Genomic DNA, 22,890 nt, shown 5'->3' with positions numbered 1-22,890 from the left:
GTTAGTGGGCAAGGTGGGGACAGCCTGACAGTTGGACTAGACAATCTTAGTGGTCTTTTCCAACCTTAAGGGTTCTGCGATTACATAAGCAAAAGAAGCACTTTCACGGTACAACAGCACCTTCTCCATTCCTGTAGGCAGCATGTTTCCTACCAGATCTGAACTGCACTGTCACTGGAGAATAAACACAGCAGGACATACCCTCAGGGTAGGGAGCAGGTTCTAATTCAGCCCCAGCACAATGCTGCAGGCAGAGGGCCTCGCTGGGGAACACATCTGAAGCCCAGCCCAGCACTACTCCATCTCTCTTGTGTCCCTGAACCAGCAACGAGCAGCAAGGAGCAAGTGGAAAGCTTCCAAATACTCCTCACAGTCAAAAGGCACATTTATTTCCTCTGCTCTACACTCACCCACAAAGAAGCTACCCAAAAAAACATAACTTTTAACCACTCTTCTGAGCCCTAAGAAAGAAAACAGAGTACGTATGAGCAGAACCCAGGAATGCTCCACAAAAGCCTTGAAGTCGGGAAATCATGCAGTTCACTTCCTTCTTTTCTTCATGAGCACACAGCCAATCCTACCTATACATGCTTTAGGATTCTTTCTTTTATGTGGTAATTTGCTCAGGAAAAAACAATGCTCAAAGCATTGTTGTGCATCAGCTAACAAAGTAAAGTTCAGACCTTTAAATCATTTCCTTTCAAAATGTATTAGTGTTACCACAAATTTAAGTCTATCAGATCAAGCATTCCACAAAATAACAAACAGAGCAAGAAAGCTGTTCCACTAGCTTGACTTGATCTTGTATAGAATATGTTCACTAACATTTTTGCAAGCAGATGCAACAGATCTGAAAGACCCATTTTTAGAGAAGCATAGCCAGAGCATCAATTTACATGCCTACCACACAAAATTAAATGAACAGACCAGCTTACAACTTCATTTAAAAAATCTGGAAGTTAAATGAAACACTAAAATATCTGCCGACTTGCTAATGTCACATGAAAAGCTTTAAACTTTTTTCTCTCACAGATGTGCTACTAAGATATGAGACTTGTATCAAAACAGCATCATTATGTAGCTTAAAAAGCTCTTACTTCTAAACTGCATTATGTTTTATATTCTAAAAGAGTACAATCATTTTCACGTGATCCAATTCTAATGTCACAAAAACAGGGAAATAAGCCCAATAAAAACATGCAAAAATGAGCTGTCTATCCCCATGCACACCTCTCACATACACCACCCCTGCAGTGCTGCTCCATGTCACATGCACTGCTACAAAGAATAGCACTCACTAGATTACACCATTGATAGATACGTGCAAAATTTTAAAACATGAAAATATTGAAGGATCAAAGCTCGTATTTGTGCCATGTTATTTCAGCAGTAGAAAAGCTTGGCTTGAGAAAAGATTGCCCCAACAAAACTAACTCCAGTGCTTAAAACATAGTCTTTACTTGTTTATTTCTAAAAACTTTGAACTGGTATTAAGCAGAAATTCAAGAGCCAACTGCAGACTGCCCTGTTCTTTGAGATAACTCATTCTGAAACACAAACACTACACCTGTTGTTTTTTTTTTCCTGCAAAATCTGTCTTTTCTGTCTTTATGTTCACCCATAAATAAACATTTGCTGGTACATTACTGAGTACAACTTGTGATTATTAAGTAAACATGGGAAAAATAAATCTGCTGCAAGAGCTTAGTGGAAACAGCTGAAATTTCATGTGCAGTTTCGAAATCAATGTGGTTAACCAAATTTAGACATAATGCATAAGAAAAATCTTGGATCAGATAATTAACCATAGCAAGCATTATCAGATTTAAAAAAAAAATAAGGGAAGAATTTTCAGTTGACAGCACTACAAAAGCACACACTGCTATCTCTGACTCTAAGCATATGGAAAGCCCCACAGATGAACATGGTTCGCGTGATCAAAGATGAGCATGTCTCTGCTTGCATGATCAGAACGAAGATTGAAAATAAGGATGCTCTGACATTCTTTCCACAGATTAAGAGGTACTAGGCACTTAAGGTTCCCTAAAGAAACATTTTTACAACAACTACTTGAATGCATAGAGAAAAAACAAAATGGTCTTTCTTAAAATTCTGAGGTGTTTTTCCACATGTAGGAAATGTTGATGTAACAATGCACTTTCATTGAAACATAGCCCCCAGACACATACACACACTATTTGTGCTGAATGCAATGAGAATGTCAAAAGATGAACTGAATGGCAAAACTTTGCTCTTAGCTGTTTTTCTCATGGAAGTCAGTTACCAAAAATCTCCACATCTTACCTCCAAATTTTTCATGTCTCTGTCAGTATGTTGAGTCATAAACATAAGATAATGACTCTTGAGATAGCCACTAGCTCTAAGCTCCCAGACTCCAACTTCTCAAAAAAGCACATTACTTGAGATGTTTTCTTCAGTGAATATCTTTAACCAGTAGAATCAGGCAAAGACACCAACTGCTCTGTAAATACCTACTGAGTGCCTTCTAAGTCCCTTCCAAATTCTTAACCTCTCAGCATCCCAAAATTACCTTCAAAGAAACATCACAAAAGTAACATACATTTCCATACAGAAAATTATCTACAATATATAATTATTAGCCTAAATTCTAACCAAACTACTACTGTAAATCATTTTAAAACTTTGATCTCCAAAGTCTGAGTAATAACTTGTTAGATAATTTGTCTTATTTCCCATTCATTCAAACACTGAAAGAAAACGAATGCATTATTCACACAAGCAAGATCCTGTAAATTAGTGGGCTACTCTCATGAGGCAGGCAGGCACTTCTGCCATATTACTCAGCAATGTTCCTAATAACAGAAATGATGAAGCTGTCAGCTGTCTTAAAGAGATACTGGAGCTGCCCCTTGACTAACAGTCACTGTTTCTGTTAAGTCGTGTCAAGTAGGAATTTCTCATCTCTGCCTTTTAATTGCTGGGCTTTGTTTTTTCAGTAGCAGTTGAATGTGCATGAACATATATTTAATTTTCATTGAGGATTATCCCCAAGAATAACTTTAAGCGTGCTCTTATGGACTCTGCTGATCCCAATCTCTTCAAAGTTTTCTTCTTTAACAACATTTCTAACTGAAGCGGTGAGGTTGGCTTGTTTATTTGCATTTCATCTCCTTTTCATTGGATTATCATAACTGTAACATATCGAACTGTGAAGGCTGACATTTGGCCTCTGAAAGCAGATCTTACTATGTAAATTACCAATAACTAAATCAAAGAGATTGAAGTATTTCCAAATTATGTGATTTTCAAATTGCAGTGAGAAAACTCACATGTGCAGCCACCACACCTCTAGAATGCCAGAGGAGTATTTCAGAATATTTGTGCCTGTCACAATTTTACATCATGTTCAGGCAGAGTGAGCAGACACAAATATATAATTCATATCTTCCTGCTTTGGGCAGGGATGGCACTCACAGTCCCAGTGGAAACAGAGGAAAAAAGTCTGGTGATATTTTTTTAGGCATAGGACCAGATTTGAGAAGATGCCATCATGAATCCCAGCAAGAACAAGAAATACGTGCCAATTTCTTAACAAAATATATGCACCTTAAGTACTTGATATCAACAGATCTAGGTGTTAAAGGTTTTCGTGTACAACTCAGATAAGGACATACACAAGTTTCAGATTTGCACAGTTGGACACAAATTGTGTAAACTTCATTATCGTACAAAAACCAGTCTCCTTGTGCCTAGGAAATCAACTGAAAGATTGAGAAAGACTAAATATTCCCTGAAAAGAATATTTGACTATCCATTGACAGACAAAGAATTCCTATATACATTCATTTTAACTTGGTCCTACCAGCAAGACAATGGAACCAAGATGTAAAGAAGGAAATTATTTTAATCATTCCCTCTCACAATTAATTTCCTCTCAAAAATTAGTTTATGCCTAGGAGGACAGGTTAATTACTGAAAATGTTGGTGATTGCTTTTCCCTCTGCTACTTCTACCTAATAGATAGCAAAGAAGGGCAAGCCAAAAAATATTTCTTTTTGTTTATCTTGCAAATTGTACTTACATTTTCATCTTTCAACTGAAACAAGAGGAATTACAGTTCATTACTCATATCTGACTGAAAATCTGCCTGTAAGCAAAAGCATATTATTCCAGTAATTTGCAGATGACCTTGTTAGCTTTATTAATGCTCATTGTGTTGCTAAAGAAGTTATTTTTCTATACTCACAAAAGGCTGAAATCTGCAACAGCCTGAATAAAAAACTATTAAATAACAATTGGGAAAGTGAAATGCACAGCCCTATAGGAAAAACTATATTGGAAATATTATTTCAGGATGAAGACTGAAAAAAAAAAAGTCATCTGTATGTATGTTATAAATATTGGAAGCTATTTATTTTGACTAATGGACAACACCACCACTTCATGAAAATCTCCAGAGTTTCAAAATTTACCCACTGTTCTCCTAAGAACAAGTACTGTTTGAGTATTTTCACAAAATTTCAATTATGTTGAAGTATTTGTTTCCATAACAAATCTTGAGTTTTGTTTTCTGGATGTGTGTCGCTCTCCATCCCCATGACTCTATAGAGGGAAGTCAAGACAGAAGTGAGTTTTCTTTCACCTCTCTGTTCTGCTTGGACTAAACTGAGTTTTTCACTGCAGCACTGAGAAGAGCGTGAAACAAAACCAATTTCTTCCCCATTCAAGCAGTCTCCACACCAACAGCACATGATGATGTCGGGTTGTCTTCTCTACCACTACCCACAGAAAAAAGCTTTTTGTTTTGATGCAACAGTAAAATCTTCTTATGGCTCTAACCACAATTTCAAATAGAATTCAGGCAAGAGAATTAAAACCACCTACAAAGAGATGGTGCTTAGCCAGATCTTCAACTGCCGGACAGCCTGAGGTAGATATCCCGAACCTAGAGCTCAGATCCAACTAACAGGTCTTGCAGGTCTAATAAAATCTAAATAACAGGTTTTGCAGGGAACTCAGTCTGTGTAAAGCCTGAGTGTGGACCACATGGCCTCATGACAGCAAAACAGAAGAAACATCCGTATATCCACACAGCAACACCAACTACTGGAACTGCTGTGAGTTGCTTAGGCCCTGGACGTGATGCAGTGGAAGGACTTGCTCCAGAGCACAATCTAATACCCTTAACTAAAGAAGAATTGCTTTAACAGGACTTGTGACAAAAACGTGTGCCGTTCTGTCCTACTCATTGGGTGATACTGAATATTTACTTTAAAAACCTGCACAGGAACCTTAGCCTTAGCCTAGGCCAGGGAGAAGAAGCCATTCCTCTCCTTGCTGAGCAAACTCAGGAAATAATCCTTAGTTGACACAGGGGTTATCTTCATCCTTGTGCAGACATTCCAGCCTATGGAGAAGTGCCTTCAAGAACTGCCCCATAGTGAGCTAATGCGTGCCCCACAGAGAGATGAGTTGTCCCCAAAGCCCCCTCACATGCTTGAAACAGTCTCATAACTTCGGACACAGAAACAAAAAACCCTTGCTCGACTTGGATAGACCAAAGAACATGAATAGCCAGAGATCTGAAAGAAATAAAGGGAAAAAGAAATGGGAGCAGCACAGAACCATAGAGAAAAAGGAAGAACACAGTTTTGCAAGAAACTGAAGGGAAGAAAATTAATTTATATTTTTTACTTTGGACAGAAGTCCATCAGAAACATAACTTGTTACTAACTGATTCTATAAATAAATAAGACGGCTTGCAGTTCAGTTGGGATCCCGAAAGAAATGAATATTCATCTCATGGGAAAAAGTAGTCATCAACACACAAAGTCAATAATGAAATTTAAAAAAATAGGAAAATATTTGGTTTTGACATTACTAGATAATGAAGTTCTACATATTTTGGTTTGGATTAAATTTGTGTGTCAAATAAAAATAATTTTTAATGCTATTTTATATTTCCACATAAGGAGAAAAATAATACAACGTAAGTTAAATATTTCACCCTCATTAAATATAAATCATTTTATCTAGATGAAAAAAAAGATTGAATCAATATATTCCAAAAATCAGATTTAACTGAGTAATAATTTGGCAGAAAAATATCTCTCTCAGAATTTTTTAACTGGTTCAACCAAATGTAATTGTTTAAACACTGAGCACAGCATTGAAAAAGTAATTACCATTACAAGAGGTTCCCCTTAATGATACAATTATAATTACATCTGCCTTCAAGATATAACTGTAACTTTGATTTAGGACTCCATTTGGAGCTCGTTCTCTGTCACAGTATGATATGTTAATACGTTAATAAAAGACAGAAGTGTTACTAACTTGCAATGTTAGCATTTCCAAGAAAAACTGACTTATATCTTGGAAGAAGTCCTGTAGTATATTTCAAAAGCCCATAGATGGCTGATTTTGATTTTGTAAAACTGAAAAATTCATAATCAGCTATAGTTACTTTCACTGCTGAGATAACTACTCAGCTGACCTGTTTTGAGGAAAGTTAGCCAGTATTTTTTATTTGGCAGCAATTTAGTTAATAAAGTCTGTTCATTGTGTTAATTCCTCTCTTTTGTGAGTAGAATAAGGGATGACAGTTTTGTTTCTCAGCTCCTTAGATTAGTAGATAATTAAGCACGTTGTTATTTTCCAATAGCGAAAGATGCTCTTGCTTACCAAACAAACATGAAAATCATAGTGGCTAGAGGCTATGGACAAATGACTTCCAGCCAACTTTAGGCACACTTTAACTTTTTTAACACAATGGTTAACAGTTGAAGCAATATTCCGAGGGAGGTGGCAGGCTGTCTGTAACTGCGATTGGTTATTTTATGTTAAATGGTTTTATGGATATAGAGCTCTGCATAGGGTTAGTGCTGTACTAAAACCTAATTAAACAGATGTCAGAGCAACTGAACGTGATAGTCATTTCTGGCCCAATAAAGCATGAAATTATCACCTCACATTTCTAACACAGTGGATTTTACAGACACAGCCATCATCCTTTGGACAGAATGATTCCAAGAGCCAATAAACCTCTTTACCTTCCTCACCAAATCACCTCCAGATATATCCAAAGCCTTTCCCCAGGTAAGAGGAGGACCAGAGCTGGCACCACGCTCATTACTTAGTGCTCCTGCCCATCAGCTGAGCCCTTAGCAGAAGAATCCTCGCAATGGGTGGGCTCAGGACCAGCTGTAGCTGGGGCTCTCCGGGCTGCATGAGTTATTTACATCAGAGAGATTCCACTGGAAGACGATTACACTTGCACATGCAATCTGCAAACTATCACAACCTTTAATCAGCTTACCATGGGCAACTTGGGCTTAAGTTTGCACGGAAGATTAAATGTGAGCCCTAAATCCCACGAAATTCATAGAAAGTTGGGTCCCTGACTTCCTCAGGCTCCTTGGAACGTCTTAATAAATTCAATTATTACATTGCTCTGACTGACGAGAGAGACTGACAGGGAGGTCATCAAAGAATGACACATTAGAATTATCTGCACTAACAAAGACAGTGTTACTGGTGGTCTCTGCTTGGTTGTGATCTGCCAGCAGCACAGTGACAATCCACTTGGCATCCTTCCACTCTATGGCAGAGTTTTAAGGTATAGCGTAAAAGTAAAATAATCAAATATCAAAACATCAGCAGTTTAACACTCTGAAGCTTTTACTCACATTTCAAGTAAGATTTACTTCTAATAAGCACCACAAATAAAAACACTATATACTATGAAATATTTGCGTTAAGAATAAAAACTTCTCTGGTTATCACTTTACTGTGAAACAAAAATGTCACGTAAATTATTTGTAAATTAATATAAAAAGCCTAGAATCATATTTTCATAGCATTAGGCACACTGGATATGAGAATATATTTCTTCTCAGAAAGAGTTGTGATGCGCTGGCACAGGCTGCCCAGGGAGGTGCTGGAGTCACCATCCCTGGAGTTGTTCAAGAAATGTGGAGATCTGGCAATGAGGGATGTGGTTTAGTGGGCAAGGTGGGGATGGGCTGGGGGCTGTACTGATGATCTTATTGGTCTTTTCCAAACTTCATGTTACTATGACTTTATTTAACACATTCATTTCTATAATCTAATCTGCACATATAAAATAAATATTAAAAATTACCCAAAGATCGCAAGTCTACTTTTGCCATCACTGCTGACAGCACACTGATAGACCATGAACAACTCAGGCGTAACAGCACAAGTCAAAAAACAGTGTTTGCACAACTTCCAAGAAATGCAGACCATCTGCTGCCTCTGACACAGACGAAGTTCTCCAGCTATTTCATGAGGTACATCTTAGCAAGCCTCACACCAAAAGCAGCAGTCACACATGGAACAGTAAGTTCAAGGAGTACACCTGAACTTCGAGATGCCTCTTGCAGGGGTTTCCTCCACTTCTCCACTATGCAGCAGCCCCATGCCATCACTACAGTAACTCCTGACACCAGACACACAGACATGGCAGCACAGACGCATGGCACACTGGAGGAACACAGCACCTAGGGTTCAATTCTAACCTCCTAATCCACAGAATTTGTTGTCAAACACATCACAGCTGCTCTTTTCATGCTCCCTGAACAGCACAGCTACAGCTAGCACTATTTTGCTCACTTTGCAAGTGCTCCACTGAGATTTTGCTGAGCCTGAGACAGACGTACAGAACCGAGACTCTTTCTGGATCAAATGTAGTTAAATCACCATCTGCTAACTCATATAACAAACCACTCAGGCAACTGTTTCTTTCAAAACAGAAAACTGAGAGTAACACAGTACTATGGTTTTAAAACACTAAAACTGCTGGGAAAAGCTTACCAACTGAAAGATCAAAACACTGCAGTGAAAAACTAGCAGAGAGACGACAGCAGAATCAGACATTTGTTTTCAGCAAATACAGCTGAATAACCAAACATAAATATTACTTCTTAGTTTCACACGCATTCAGCTGTGCAGAAAACTCCAACAGCTTGCCTTTCCTTCTCCACAGGAGAAATAACTCAGAGATACCACATCAGGCTCCTATCTTTGCTATGTTTAGCACAAGGCTGATGGGCCCATAATTCAGAATTCAACCATTTATGTTCACTGGCCAGACCTGCAAACCATTACTGCGGTATTAACAACATTCAGATGGAGAGTCCCAGAGGACAAAGGAAATGAAGTGCTACGCACTTAAAAATCCATTAATAATAGGAGAATCCAAATGTTTTTGTTCAGCCTTTTTTCTTGTGACATTATCATTAAACATTGTGACTCTAATCCAGAACTTTGATTTATTCCTTAGAGAAAGTATAGACGAACTGTTTAGACATGTTAATCTTTGACCGTGAAGTGCAGTAGGAGCACTTTAATCACAATACATGGAAAATATGGATATATTTAGCAACAGTTAGCACAATACAACAATTTCATATAGAAGTTTGCTCACAAAACTGAAAAAGAAAGCTGTTCATACAGCTAAGTGCATATCAGTAGAAGAGGTGACATAGGGTCACCTAAACATAAGCAGTCTCTCAGAAAACCCCTGAGAAGCCTGTGGAAGGATGGCTCCTTACAGTCACACAGTCACACAGTTCTCTGTGATACTGAGAACGACTCAGAATGGATTATGTCAGTGCTACTGCTCAGATAGATAGCAAGTCAACACAGATTGTCCTTTTATTAGCATGTACTTCTGAAACCCATCAGAGAAATAATTACAAAATGACGAAATAGGTGAGCCTGAAGTTACAGACTGCTCCCAATGACAGCAAATGGAAAAATTTGTTCTCTGTAGCCTACTAGAGTCTAAATGTCATGAACAAGTACTGGATAAAAACAGGATGGTCCTCAAACAGGGACACAACTATTTCACTCAAGAGCAAAATAAATTTGTAATAAGTACAAGAATTGAAAAGTAAAAATGCATTTCAAAACAATGGCTCAACATTTTTCCATCTAAAGTACTTCTGCCATAAAATTCAGATAAAGAAAATTGACAACAGTTCCCAAACTGTTAAATAATAGAATCATAGAACTGCTCAGGTTGAAAAAGACCTTTAAGATCAACAAGTTCAACCTCAACCAAACCATACTACTCTAAATCTAACAACTCACCGCTGAATCATGGCCCAGAGCATCACATCCAAATGGATTTTAAACACATTCAGGGACTGTGATTCAACCATCTCCCTGGGGAACCTATTCCAGTGCTTAACAAGAGTTAATTGTTTTCACAATGGAAAAAGACACCTTTTATTATTTTCCCCTAGCTGGCCTGGTGAGTTGAGAAATTTTTTAAAGCCCACATGCATTTTCATTATTTCAGATTAATTACATTTTGTACAAAAATTCCAGGAGGATCCGTTATCTGTTTAAGAATGAAAAAGCTTTACAGACCTGCTCCAGCTCCCACTCAGTATTAGGTGCACCTCGGTATCTTCAGAGGGAAGATGGATGTGTCTACAATTAGCTGTGACTTATTAACTCTTCTCAAAAGCTTTTCTGAATCTAGTGTTCAATGGGTGCCAATCTTTAGGACCACGAGGCCAAGACAGCAGGAACTCACCATGGCTCTGGACTTCAGAAGCACAAAAGCATTAATATTAACTAAATGCCTCCAGCCCTTCCTTTCTGCTCTGAATCCCCTTGGTGCACAGCTAATTGCTTCTACCCCCAGTACATGCTTCTCCCGGGCCATGCTGCAGAGCAGACAGCCTCAAGTATTATAAATCAGATGAGCAGCTCGGAGACAGGAACCCTGAGCATTCAGGGCTTTTCAGGGTGCCTCAGAAGGTAGCTGAAGTGTTTTATGCAACCTACGTGATCTTCTATTTTTTTCTTCACTGAAATTCTTATATTAGGAAACGAACTACAAAAATGAAAATCTCAGGGGCCTTTTTAAAGCAAGTGCATCAATTAGAAACATGAATAGAGTGGTGTTGTTTGCAACTGACATTACTGCTATGAAACATTAATATTTTCAGTTAGAGAGAGGACTTCAGTTAATATAAAGATCAAGAAGTACCAAGGAATCTTGGAGATACAAATGACAAATATGTTTGTCAAAAAATGAGCCCTGAACTGATGACACTGACTTGTGCTCTATTATTACTTGCTTCACAATCCCACGTAAGAGGATTACTGTCTATTTTGGCACTGTGTATAACAAGAATATACAGCACATAACCAGGGGGTTGTGCTAAGAGACTGCCTTGTATCATCTCTCCCACACACACAGTCTCTAAGGCACAGCTCCCACAGCACAAAGCAACCAGCTGTCCATTCCCCAAGATCCAAAAAAAATCAGGGAAGGGGAAGCAAACAAAAGTCAACAAGCCTTTTGGGTTTCATTCAATGGGAATGCAATATAACCTAAATTAAGGGCAGTGTTGCTGTATTATTTTGTAGTCTTCTGCATACAAAAATAACCACTCTGTCTTTTGTGGTCCATATCCTATTGAGTACCAAAGCAGCAGAAAGCAATCTGAAGAGCAGCCGGGGACTCTGACAGTCATAAGGGTCATGCTACCATTGCTTCTAATGTCACACTACTAATTCTTTTAATACCCCTGGACAGGCACGCAGCAGGCATTAATCCAGCTCTGAAAGAGTTGCTTAGCCCAAAAGTCATACTTCAGAGAAACTTTTATATTCAGACCACAGAGAAACCCATCCAAGCATCTTATTAAGGTAGACATGGGAAATTCACTACATTCCTAATATACTACACCATTATTTTTCCTCTCAGGCACAATTCAAACAAAAAGCAGCTGGCTCACAGTGCAGGATGTCTACCTGCTAACATTAAGCTCATGGCTATCAAACTTTTCTTCTGTGACCATCCATCAGTCCTTCCACTGGCTGTGCCACTTATGTCTTCTCCTGTGGGGAACTGGTCAGCTCCGACCCCACAGTCAGCAAAATATTTCAGTGCACTGACCTGGGCAAACAGCCAAATGTTATTTCTCACATACTGAGAGAATGTCACGCGAAACTGCAACATTTCTTCCTGATATTTTCCCCAAGAGATGTATAAAAACAGAGTGTAACTCTGAGAGATAAAACATGGGGTTTTCTCTTGAAAGCACTGCACTGCTTCAGTCCACAGAGTACTCTTCTACAAGTTTTAAGGTTGGAGAATGGGGGTGCAGAGAAGGATGAAAAGAGAAATAAAGGGAAGTTAAACACAGATCATAAACAGTCCATTTTTATCCTATTCAAATAGTCCGTTTTCCACTAAAAATACTACTAACTACATCAGGGTAGGAGCTCTTTCAAAGACATTACTTCATATATTCATCAGTTTTCCTCTTGTACATTGAATCTCCTACCCTTACCATAGCTGAAAATGCACAAATGTACCGAACCCTTCTCACACGACTGTAAAGGCTTTTTTTTCAACTCCTTTCAAGGCTGACCTCAAGTGCACAGGTACAGTTGCTTTATATGGTCTTTTTTTCCTTTCTTTTTGCCATTCAAGGTGGAATGACTCCCTACTTGCTGTGCCCTATGTGCTTCTGAATGTACAAAGCTGGAGCAATTATCCATAAAGCTCAATGACAACAAAAACCATCCAGATCTAAGGAATCGTTAAGATTGGTAAAGACCACCAAGACCATCCAGTCCAACCATCAACCCATCACTACCATCCCCACTAAACCACGCCCCTCAGCACCACAAATCAATTGCTAACACTTATCAGGTATAGAAAGAAGCCAATGCAAATGACAGAAAGGTTTTTATTTGAAATTCTGCATAGGGTCAGGTGTTGTGGTAATGATAAATGCAATGGGTGCTCACCTTCCTTTTCCCAGAACTTCTGGAAGCAAATATAGGGCTGTTACTTCCTATTTGCAGCTGTAGTATAACCATGGCCCCATTTAAATATGTGTTCACTGAGGCCAACGCATACACAGAGCTTCCAGATATCAAAATACTGCAATTGCTACTTGGGAACTCCAATTTAGAGAACAGCTCTTCCTTCAAGCATCAAATTCACCCCTCAGCTCTGCCTTAAAAATGATTTATCACATGGCACTGCATTACAGTGATGCACTGCCAAATTCAAAGCACTTTTTACTCTGGGTGCAGAAGAGAACTAAGGCTCCTCCCATTACAAAGCAGGTGGGTAACAAAGTAACACCCATTGTGAACTCCAAAAGCTCACATTCTGCCTTCAGTCATGCATTAAGAGAAGAAACTTATTAATTTTCTGAAATTCCTATTTTAGGCCAATTACACAGTGTACCAGATAAATGTCTCAGCTTGTGTGCATCAGTGCTACCATACTGCAGACTCAAAACCTCATGTGTTATCTCAATTCCCCCATGACTACACAATTTCCCTAGGGATACCCTCACTATTTCTGTCACTCGACAGCTGCATTAGATCAAGTTGATGCAAATTGCCCATCAGTTTTACAGAATTTAGAATCTGCAACATTATATAGTCATCTTCTATAGCAGGTGATTTTTTTTTTTACCTCTTAAAATGGGAATTGCTGAAGTTAGCTGCACTCTGAAGACCACGGTCTCTACTAAACTTTTTTTTTTCCCCTCACTGGAATAAAGTAAGGAGCAGAAACACAAAATTACACTAAAAATCAGAAAATGCCAAATTACCTGATTACTCTTTTGATATCAAAACATCGGAAGTGGGTAAGCCACATTCTGGAACTTGCTGGCAGCATCACCTCCAGCTCTTCCCAATGCAGCATGGCAAGTCCTGTGCCACTGGCATTCAACACTCCTTTCTCCTTCACATTTCCTGATTTGTCTTCAGCCTGACCTCATGAATTTCACTTGTATTCAACCTGAAAGGCTCTCAGCTCATTTCCTTGGGACTTTGGTGGGAAAGGAAGTGTTTTGAGCTGTCTGATATATAGCAAAACCTACCTAGACAACAGCTCAGCTGAACAGAGCAATTTTTCTTCAAGGACAAGGCAGGCTTAACAACCTCAGATAATATCTTACAGAGTATTTCCTCTACAGATATGCTTGGGACACAAACGAGGCTTGCTTAGCACATTCTGTTTGAGTAATCACAGGTCAGGCAGTCTCCACAGAGTGCTCAGAACACTTTCACTATCTGCTGTGCTTTATCTACACAAATGAATTTCTTTAAAGGACTGCTGAGGAGGTCCAGTATTCAAACTTCAACCAGGAACTGAAAAAAGCAACAACAACCAAAAAAAAGAGAAGTGGGAAGCGAGGTGTAATTCAATGCTCTTGGCTTCTTGGCTTCAGGAGCACTCTGGCACCTTCAAGTGCTTGCATGAAACCCCAGAGGAAAACACTGAGTAGATCTGGAAAAAACACTATGGTAAACTGTAACAGCAAACACCAAATCCTGGCCAAGCATCCCACCAGAGGATGCACTCAGCTAATATACGGATTACCTGAAATATTCTGACTCTAGAGAATCTAGTTTAACAAATCCAGAAAGGAAAGGTGTGACAAGGAGAATCCATACAAGATCTACTTTTTATCTATTAGAATAAATTCATTGCAAACAGACAGGTAAATATAGAAAGTAGTCACTAGTCTACAAGAGCTGACTAAATTTAAACAAGTGGAAAGCTGGCAGCTGGTTTCAGAGCAGCAGTGGAAGTCAAGAAAATGCTGAGACTCCCAAAGCTGCCACTCCAGACCCATAAGCACTGATGAGTGCAGAGCCCAGGAGCAGAGCTATCTGCAACTGAGGTTCTGCTGTAAACACCACAAGGTGAATTAATAAATTCCACAAGTAAATGTGCATGGGGAAAAATGGGAGAGATCAAAAATGTTCCAACAAAGTGATGTAAGCAAAGCAAGTTGCAGGAAAATTGAGAGGAGAAGCATATAGGAACAGCACATGAGTGTTTATCTTCCTCCAGCAATTTTCATATCAGCTTGTTCAAATCACAGGTACAAGTTTCCATGTTCATTTGTTTCTTTCCCTAGTGGCATCTCCTCCAGATTCCCCCGCAGACAAGTTACAGTGGAATTCCTACTGGAGTGCAATGTTTTTCAGCATGTTATGTGTCTCAGTGCCAATGAGGTGAGAATCGGTGCTTGGGATCAGACTGCCAGGTGTAGCAGCAGCATATAGCAGCACCTGAGCTCTGTGCTCACACCTCTCAACTCATGAAGAAGTGAGGTTGAAGGAAGAGGAGGAAGAAAGGCCCCTGCCCACAAGCTCTCCCACTAGCACGGTGCAGCGTGCATGGATTTCTGGCCCCATGACAGCACAACAGATGCACAAACTCAGCAACAAAGCAAGACATAACACATACATCTCTGTGCTGTAGCATATTCTTCCACACCATGGGAAATGTCCTTTTTATTCCTGGGCACTCAGGAGGAGCTGGGGCATGGGTCTGGCTGGCCGACAATCTCCATGCCGCATCAGGGGCCGCAGAGCCCAGTCCTGACCCCTCTGAGAGCTGTGGATGGGTTTGCAGAGCCACCCTTAGGTTGGGAGCTGAAACTCCAACAACCCCAGGGGCAACTCACAAGGGTGAAAGGCCATCAGCCTGCCCACCCTCAGCACACACAGCACCAATGGCTTGACAGCTTATTCCCTCAGCAGCCACGGGCTGAGCTCACTCCAACCACTGCAGATTCATAGACTCACAGAACAAGATGGGTTGGAAGGTACCTTACAGATGACACAGCACCAACTCCCTGCCATGGGCAGGGCTGCCACCTGCCAGATCAGGCTGTCCAGGGCCCATCCAACCTGGCCTTGAGCTCTTCCAGTCAACAGAGGCAGCAATGCCAGAGAGACTGACCAAAGCTGGAACTGGTCCTGCATTGTCACTTCTTGACTGTTTTTTAAAGAAATGTAAAAATAATTAAAAAGCAAAGATCAAAACTGAGTTCATGCCTTCTACGTTTAATAAAGGTTTTAAGAATGTTATCAGGATGAAAGACTTAAAATAGGTTTAAAAGCAAAATGTGAAACCAAAGAAAGATTCTGACATGACGGAGTCACTCTTCTGCTCCTGCAAAATCTGCAGATTAAATCCGCTCACCTGCTTTAAAAATTCCCTGATCAAAATTTGGAGATGCTGGCAGCTTAAGCCTGGTTTACATCCCCAGCTGCACTCCTTGTGCAGCCAAAACAGAAAGCTATTCAGCTCTTTCTGATCGGAGGGAGCAACCCCTTCGGCCCACCTATATGACGTTCTCCTCTCTTTTGACTGCATAAGCACACGTACAGCTTACATGGCCGCAGGGCAAGGTGCAGTGGCCACTGCGTGAGAGTTAAGGGAAGCACACGAAGCGTCCCTGGCCACTCCGAATCGAATCCACCGACAGCAGCAGCAGCGATTACGGGGACTCTTTACAAAACAATCAGTGTACAGAGCTAAAGTTTCCAGCCACAGGGTAACTAGACACTGGATCCCAACCCTTCAGTCCCTGGGAGAAGGTACAGACAAGCCGGTGCTCAAAGGCTGCTTTCATGTCTAAGTTTCCAGGCTTCTCTGGGGAGCTCTGCAAGCCCAGACACTTGTCTGCCAAAATCAGGTCAGCAGCAGAGCTCTCCTGGGAGGAGAGGAGCTGAGCTCCAAGCAAACAGCATTCCTGAGCACCAGCAGGTGGAAGGGGCACTCCCAAACCCAGAAGGCTGATATGGGACAGGCGCTAACCAAAGACAGCCACTGGGGCTGGGGCCTGCAGGAGCCTCCTGACCCCACCTCAGCTGTAGAATAAGGCAGTAAAACTGCATGGCATAAATTTAAATAATTATTAGGAACCGTGTCTGCTGCCTGATCAGCATTTTAACATAAAGGAGGTTACAGAAATGCTAGAGAAGCACAATACTGAATGTTCCAAGTAATAAATCATTCTGTGTGGGAACAGAGCTCAGTTCGATCCGATCTGCACATATACAGAGCCCCCTCAGCTCTGAGAAACTGCACTAGGCTGAGAGCACAGTGCCCAGCTGCAGCCTGCCCTGCTCCCTGAAAGCAAACAGCTGCTCATGGGCAGCTCTGAGCATCAGCCCACGGACAAACTAAGGCATAGCTTTCACTCAGATAAACGGATCCTGCAGTTGAGAATAACCTGAGCACACTGCTCTTTTAAACAGGAAATCCAGCAAGCAATAAAAAATGCATTTTTGCCACTTTCAGCTTTGATACCTTTTTGCTAACGTTAGAAATAGCAATCCACAAATGATCCTCCTGAAAACAAAAACAGAGTCCAAGTATTTTAGAAACAAGTCTAAATATTTATTCTTCTTCCAGTGCAGGAAAGGATTTTACTTCCCTAGTTCTCATGCCATTATCTGCACTAACTTCAGTTACATATATCTAAACACTTTTTTTCTGCTATTTTCTCATAAAAGATTTATCTTTGCATTTTGTAATTATTGTTTGTTCTCTAAACAAACCTACCCTCTGTTAAACCTATGTAAACCATTTGCTAATAACTCATCATCACCAGCCAACAGCATTCTTGAATATGACAACAGAGCATCCTTAGCACAACAACTAATCCATCTATGAGTCCTTTTGGGGGCTTACTAGTGAAAGCAGGTATTTCTGAATGCTGAAATATTCTCAAGAATGCAATATTTCTGTAAATTTTCATATTGTCCTCTTATGTATGAATTTTCAGAGTAAATTCTTTTGTTATTACAATAGCCACCTGCAAAATAAGTAAAACATTTAAAAATTACTCAGGTACCATAATGCCACTACGAAACCTCCCATGTGCCACAGCTAACTCCTGGAGCAGCTCCTATAGCTCATGATACAATTGTAGTGACCTCACATTCGAGACAAACTATCAGATCCCTACAAAAACAAAAAACACTGTGTTGAAGTTTCAGAATTTGACAGGTAGCAGAAACACCAGTGAGGTACAAAAAACCTTTAGAAATCCAATCTGACTCTGAATGAGCCTGATGTACCTTCAAGAACAAGCTGCACACCTGGTGTACACACACTACCCTACAGCCAAGCACTGAAGGGCAAGATTTTAGGAGCAGACAATGTGGTCTGATTTTTGGGCAGTGCTGTGTGGAGCCAGGAGTTGGACTTGATGACCCTTATGGGCCCCTTCCAACTTGGGATATTCTGTAATTCTATAACAGCAATCTAACAGTTTCTACAGAAGGTGTGCATCTTCCATTTCGGATAATCTGTGTTTAAGGGAGTCAGCTTTTGCATTTCTCAGGCACCTGCTACAATTTTAGCTTGCTTCAAGCCTGACACCATGCATTTTCTCCAGGTCAGCTCTGTGGCATCAAAGACCCACCAGGCTAAAGGGCTGAGGACCCTGAGCTTCACAGGGGAGAAACATCCCACAGGAGTGAGCTCACACACAGCCGTGCAGGCGCCCGAACACGCATCCCCTTGGCACCTTTGTCCTACTAAAAGTGACATAGCACCTTGTGAACTGGCACCTGGCCACCCCGACAGATGGACTGGAGTGCAGGCAGCCAAGAGACTATGTATAAGCATCAAATATGTTTTTTGAGAGCAGGACTTCCAGCCAGGAATGTCAAAACAGCTGTCCGCATTGAGCTTGCATGCCTACACTTAAGAGGATATGCTATTGCCACTCGAGCCCTGAGATGGATTAACTTGAAAAATAAATAAAATAGCCTCCACATCCACATAAGGTGAGCTTTTGCAGCATCAGGATTTGTGATACTGAGGGGGCTTTACCACCCAGCAGTCCACAAGCAAACTGGAAGGGCTGAAGTGCTCCCAAGTTGAGCAGCTCCATGAAACTTTTATCACACGTATGCTTCTAAATGACTGTTTTTCAGTTGAATATGTATTTAAATGTTTCTATTTAAAAAAAGCACTGGATGCAGTACCAGCCTAATTTCCAACACACTGGTGACTTTACACTCTCCATTAGAGGACACCTCCAGTTTGAAATAAGCCATTTTCACTGAGAAGCATCCTTGTGTAAAAGGGATGCTTTCACCAGGCTTTCTTTCTCTTCTCTTCAAAACCTCTATTTTCTGTTAGATTTTGGCTACATGCATCCGTAGCATTCAAGATGGGGCCCTGGTGATTGGCACACTTGTTCCACCCATGCCAGGCTGCCCACTGCCTAGGAATGCCTCTCCTCAAGAACTGAAACATTCTGAACCTCAGAGAAGCACCAAGTACAGGTTTGTTCATGCCAACATGATGAACAGTGTTCTTTTCTAATTTCCACAGCACTTAAACAGCTTATAGCTTCAAAACTGACGAAGCAATGATACATCCCAGTGACTCTTTTAAATGTGTTCTGTGTTCATGCTAACTCTTCTCCCAGTGGACAGATCAGATGGCTGGCACGAAACCCGCATTCTCACTTCAGCCGAGTATCTCACCTTCACTTTTCTCAACCACTACATACAAACATCTCATCTATGAGGGTACTCTCAGTATAGATCAAAGCGGTACCCAGCACATGGCTCGGGGCTCACTCACTGCCTTCCAGCAGTTGCTGGTGTCTTTTACCTTGGCTAACTTCAAGGCTGAACTCTGCAGCAATTAAAAGCTGCCTGAATCACTCTGCCATGTCTTCCTGTGCCAGCAGAAATCCACAGCAGCATGAATTTCTTTCTCCCACAGTGAGGATGTCCGATAACCTTGCCTCCCACTCATGAGGGCTCTCTTCCTCTAGCTCCACTCCTCTCCTTTGCCCTTCATGTCTCAGCTGCAGCCATTCTCACTCTTTTTCCCTCACTTTTAAGGGTGCTATGATATTATCTGTTACCAAAAGCTTCAGCCAACTCTCTGCTGCTCCAAACTACAGCTATGGACCTCGGCACAGAGACACTTCATTCTTCCAGGCTAAGCTGGATTTCCATCCCAGCATACTTTTCTCAGAGGCTGGGGAGAGAGAGAAAATGCTGTATTGAATATTTCACCTGGCAGATCAGCAGTGCTGAGAGAACAGCAGAGAAAACACAGCTAATACCTACCCTTCTTTGCAAAGCCCAGAAATGCCCAGGGCTCCCTCAAGACACTACACATAGAACTGATTTTAAAATGGTTCAGGGAGCAGTCAAGTTGCTGAAGAACAGGTCACAGAGAATAAAAAAATACAGATGTTGATCATTACTTTCGCTTAACAAAGTAATTACACACATACCATGCACATTCATTCCTGTCATAAATGTCCATTTTACAGGGAATGATTACCTCCAAGGTTATCGTAAAGATGCAGCAAATCAACTGGCAATGCTGAGCACCCATTTAGCAGTACTCCCAGCACCACCAACGCCTCCCTTAATCTGAGAATGATTTGAAGGGGCAAGATTCATTTCTCACAGAATCACATATGATACCAGCAGAGTGCAGGGAGCAACCCGTCTTCCCTCACATTCCACACGCTATCAAAAACATACGGTGTTCTCTACCACCTCCAAACTCCAAAGAAATTCAGTCCCTAGTTATCCAAAAACCCCTTTCTCACATGACAGGAAAAACCCCCCATACCTGCCAAACACCAGGAGCAGAGGGCTGAGACTTAGGGGTGCTCCTTCAGCTCCCACAACTGAGCACTAACACTGAAGGTGTCACTGTTTTATCAAAGTTCTTTCCAACTGAGTTCCCAAAGGATTTCCTGATGCCTGCCAAAATTCACTGCTAAATAACTTTCTGGGAGAGTAAAACAAAGCACGTAAAATACTTGGACAAAGCATTGACAAAACATGAGCATTATCAATACTGAAAGGTGAAAGGCACACTGGCCAAGTGACACTCTTGAAGGGGCTGAGCTAACTGTAGCACTGCTCGCAGAAGTCACCTGCTCACGCTGGGGAAGGCGACCTTCTCTGGTGTCCTGCTCCACTGTTACACACACTGCCTGAGCTTCACCTGTCACTGCTGGTCACCATTCCATGAGAAAAGGAGGGGAGGGGGAGAGCATTTTATCACTGGAAAGCATGGCAATTTTATTTGGAAAGTTTCCTTTGGAAGGCAAAGTGGTGGTGTTGGGAAGGCACAGGGTTGAAGCACCTTCAGACAGCGCCTCAGAAACCTGGGGCTCAGCCTCTCGGAGCCTGCTGAGACAGATGCCTTACCTAGGTAAAGCGAGGCGTTTTCTTTCTTGACATTGTCATCCAGGTAGGTTGGTCCCAAGGTATAGATGGGCGTGGAGCCCATGCCGATGAGGATTTGGGCACAAATGAATAAAGCTACATAGAGGGAGTGATCGTTCCCACCGGAGTCCTTGATGCAGGCCGGCGAGTCCCACTGCTCCTTGGCGGTGCTGTTGCCGGTCACACACAAGCCTTCGTTGCTGACGGATGAGTTCAGCTCCTGGATCTGGTACGGCGGGGAGATGAAGTGAGGTAGGGAGAAGAGCGCGGCCCCCAGCGCGATGAAGAAGCCCCCGACGGCCAGCCAGAGCGGCCTGCGCCCGCGTCCCCCAAAGTAGCTGATGAACACCACCACCACCAGGCTCCCGATGTCGAAGCAGCTGACCAGCAGCCCCGACTCCGAGCTCTTCAGACTGTATCTCCTCTCGATGGTGGTGATGACACTGCTCAGGTAGCCGGAGACCATGAGGGACTGGATGAAGGTCAGGAAGCACATGCACACCAGGAAGAAACGCGAGTCCGCCAGCACAGCCCTGAGGCACGCTCTGCCCGGCGGCCCCGCCAGCAGCAGCGGCGGAGGAGGCGGCGGGGGGGCTCCGTGGGACACCCCTCTCCCGGCCGCCGCCGCCGTCGGCTCCGTCCTCCGGGGGAAGCTCCCGATGGCGGCGGCAGCGGGCGGCGGGCGGGCAGCCCCGGCGGCGGCGAGGGAGCCCAGCCCGTCCGCTGGAGCCGCCGGGGCGCCGGCAATCGGCGCGGCGCCGCCGCCGTCCCCGGCCGCCAGGGGGGAGCCAAGCGCGGCCCCGCGGCCCCGGGGCGCCGCCCCGCCGATTGCCGGCAGGCTGCGGCACCGCGCCGCCGCCGCCCGCTCCGCCCCGGGGCAACGCTGCTGCGCCGCGCCGTCCGCCGAGGCCATGCTGCGCGCCGCCCCGCTCCTCACTGCCGCCCGCTCGGCTCCATCGCCGCCGCGCGTCGAGCGCACTGAGAGAGCCGGCGGGAGTGCAGCATCGCGGGGAGGGGAGGAGGGAGGGAGGGGACGGGGGTGGCCCTAGCCGCGGCCGCACGTGTCAGCCCGAGCCGCTTCTGGCTCCATCCTCCCTCGGTCGCGCTCAAGGGGCCGCCCGCCCTCCGGGACGGCCCCGCTGCCGGCGGCTTTCGGCTCCCTCCGCCGCTCTGCCGCGCTTCGCATCCGCCCGCCGCTCCGCCGCCCTCATCCTCCTCGCTCGCTCAGGCTCTGGAGATCTCTCACTCCGCGCCGCCGCCGCTGACGGAGCTCCGGGGGCCGCCGAGCTGCGGGACGGAGAGCAACGCGGCGGTCAGCACCGCACCGCGCTCTACCCCCTTTCCTTCTTCTCTCTCCCCCCCCCGACCCGGGAGCGCCCACCGCCCCCGCGGCTTTACATAAGACACTGGCGTGACCGTGGCCCTCTGCGCGACCCTATTCCAAAGGTCGCCGTGCCACGCTTTTTATCTGCTGAGCCTAAAAATAACCGCGCGGAAATAAATACCCGGCGGGGGTAAAGGGAACAAAGCCGGGCGGGTAGCCGTAACCCCCTTCCCCCCCGAAGCCCGCCCGGCACTGCCTACCCGAGCGCGGGAGCTCCTTTGTCCGCTTTGTCTCCGGCTCGGGGCGGGCGGGGAGGAACACGGACCCCCCTCCGCCGCCGGCGACTCACGGCCGGTGCCCCTCGGCCGCCTCCGCCTCCGGGCAGCGCAGGCGCGAGCGGAGCCCGGCCCGGAGCCGCGGGGCCGGGGAGGGCGATGCCGGCTGGTGCCCGGTTACCCCCGCCCCGCCGCCACTTCGCGTCCCGTTGTGAGAGCGAGGCGGGACCGCCGCCAAACGGGCACCTCCGGCAGCACCGAGGGTGC

At 43.5% G+C, this 22,890-nt stretch overlaps 1 protein-coding gene across 1 annotated transcript in view; it reads right to left on the bottom strand.

Moving 5' to 3' along the window:
* The window catches only part of SLCO5A1 (solute carrier organic anion transporter family member 5A1), a 66,067-nt gene extending 43,772 nt beyond the window's left edge, over positions 1-22,295 (bottom strand). The window contains exon 1 of the mRNA XM_065751832.1: positions 21,007-22,295. Within this exon, the coding sequence (XP_065607904.1) occupies positions 21,007-21,937 (931 nt within the window). The 5' untranslated portion in view covers positions 21,938-22,295. The remainder of the gene's footprint in view (positions 1-21,006) is intronic.
* Between the last annotated feature and the right edge of the window lie 595 nt (positions 22,296-22,890).

The sequence above is a fragment of the Cyrtonyx montezumae genome, unplaced genomic scaffold, assembly GCF_038088225.1.
Source record: "Cyrtonyx montezumae isolate F1298 unplaced genomic scaffold, pur_monq_1.0 scaffold_8, whole genome shotgun sequence".
Classification (NCBI taxonomy): domain Eukaryota; kingdom Metazoa; phylum Chordata; class Aves; order Galliformes; family Odontophoridae; genus Cyrtonyx; species Cyrtonyx montezumae.
Note: the sequence above shows the minus strand (reverse complement) of the source record. Positions and strands in the feature narration are given on the sequence as shown.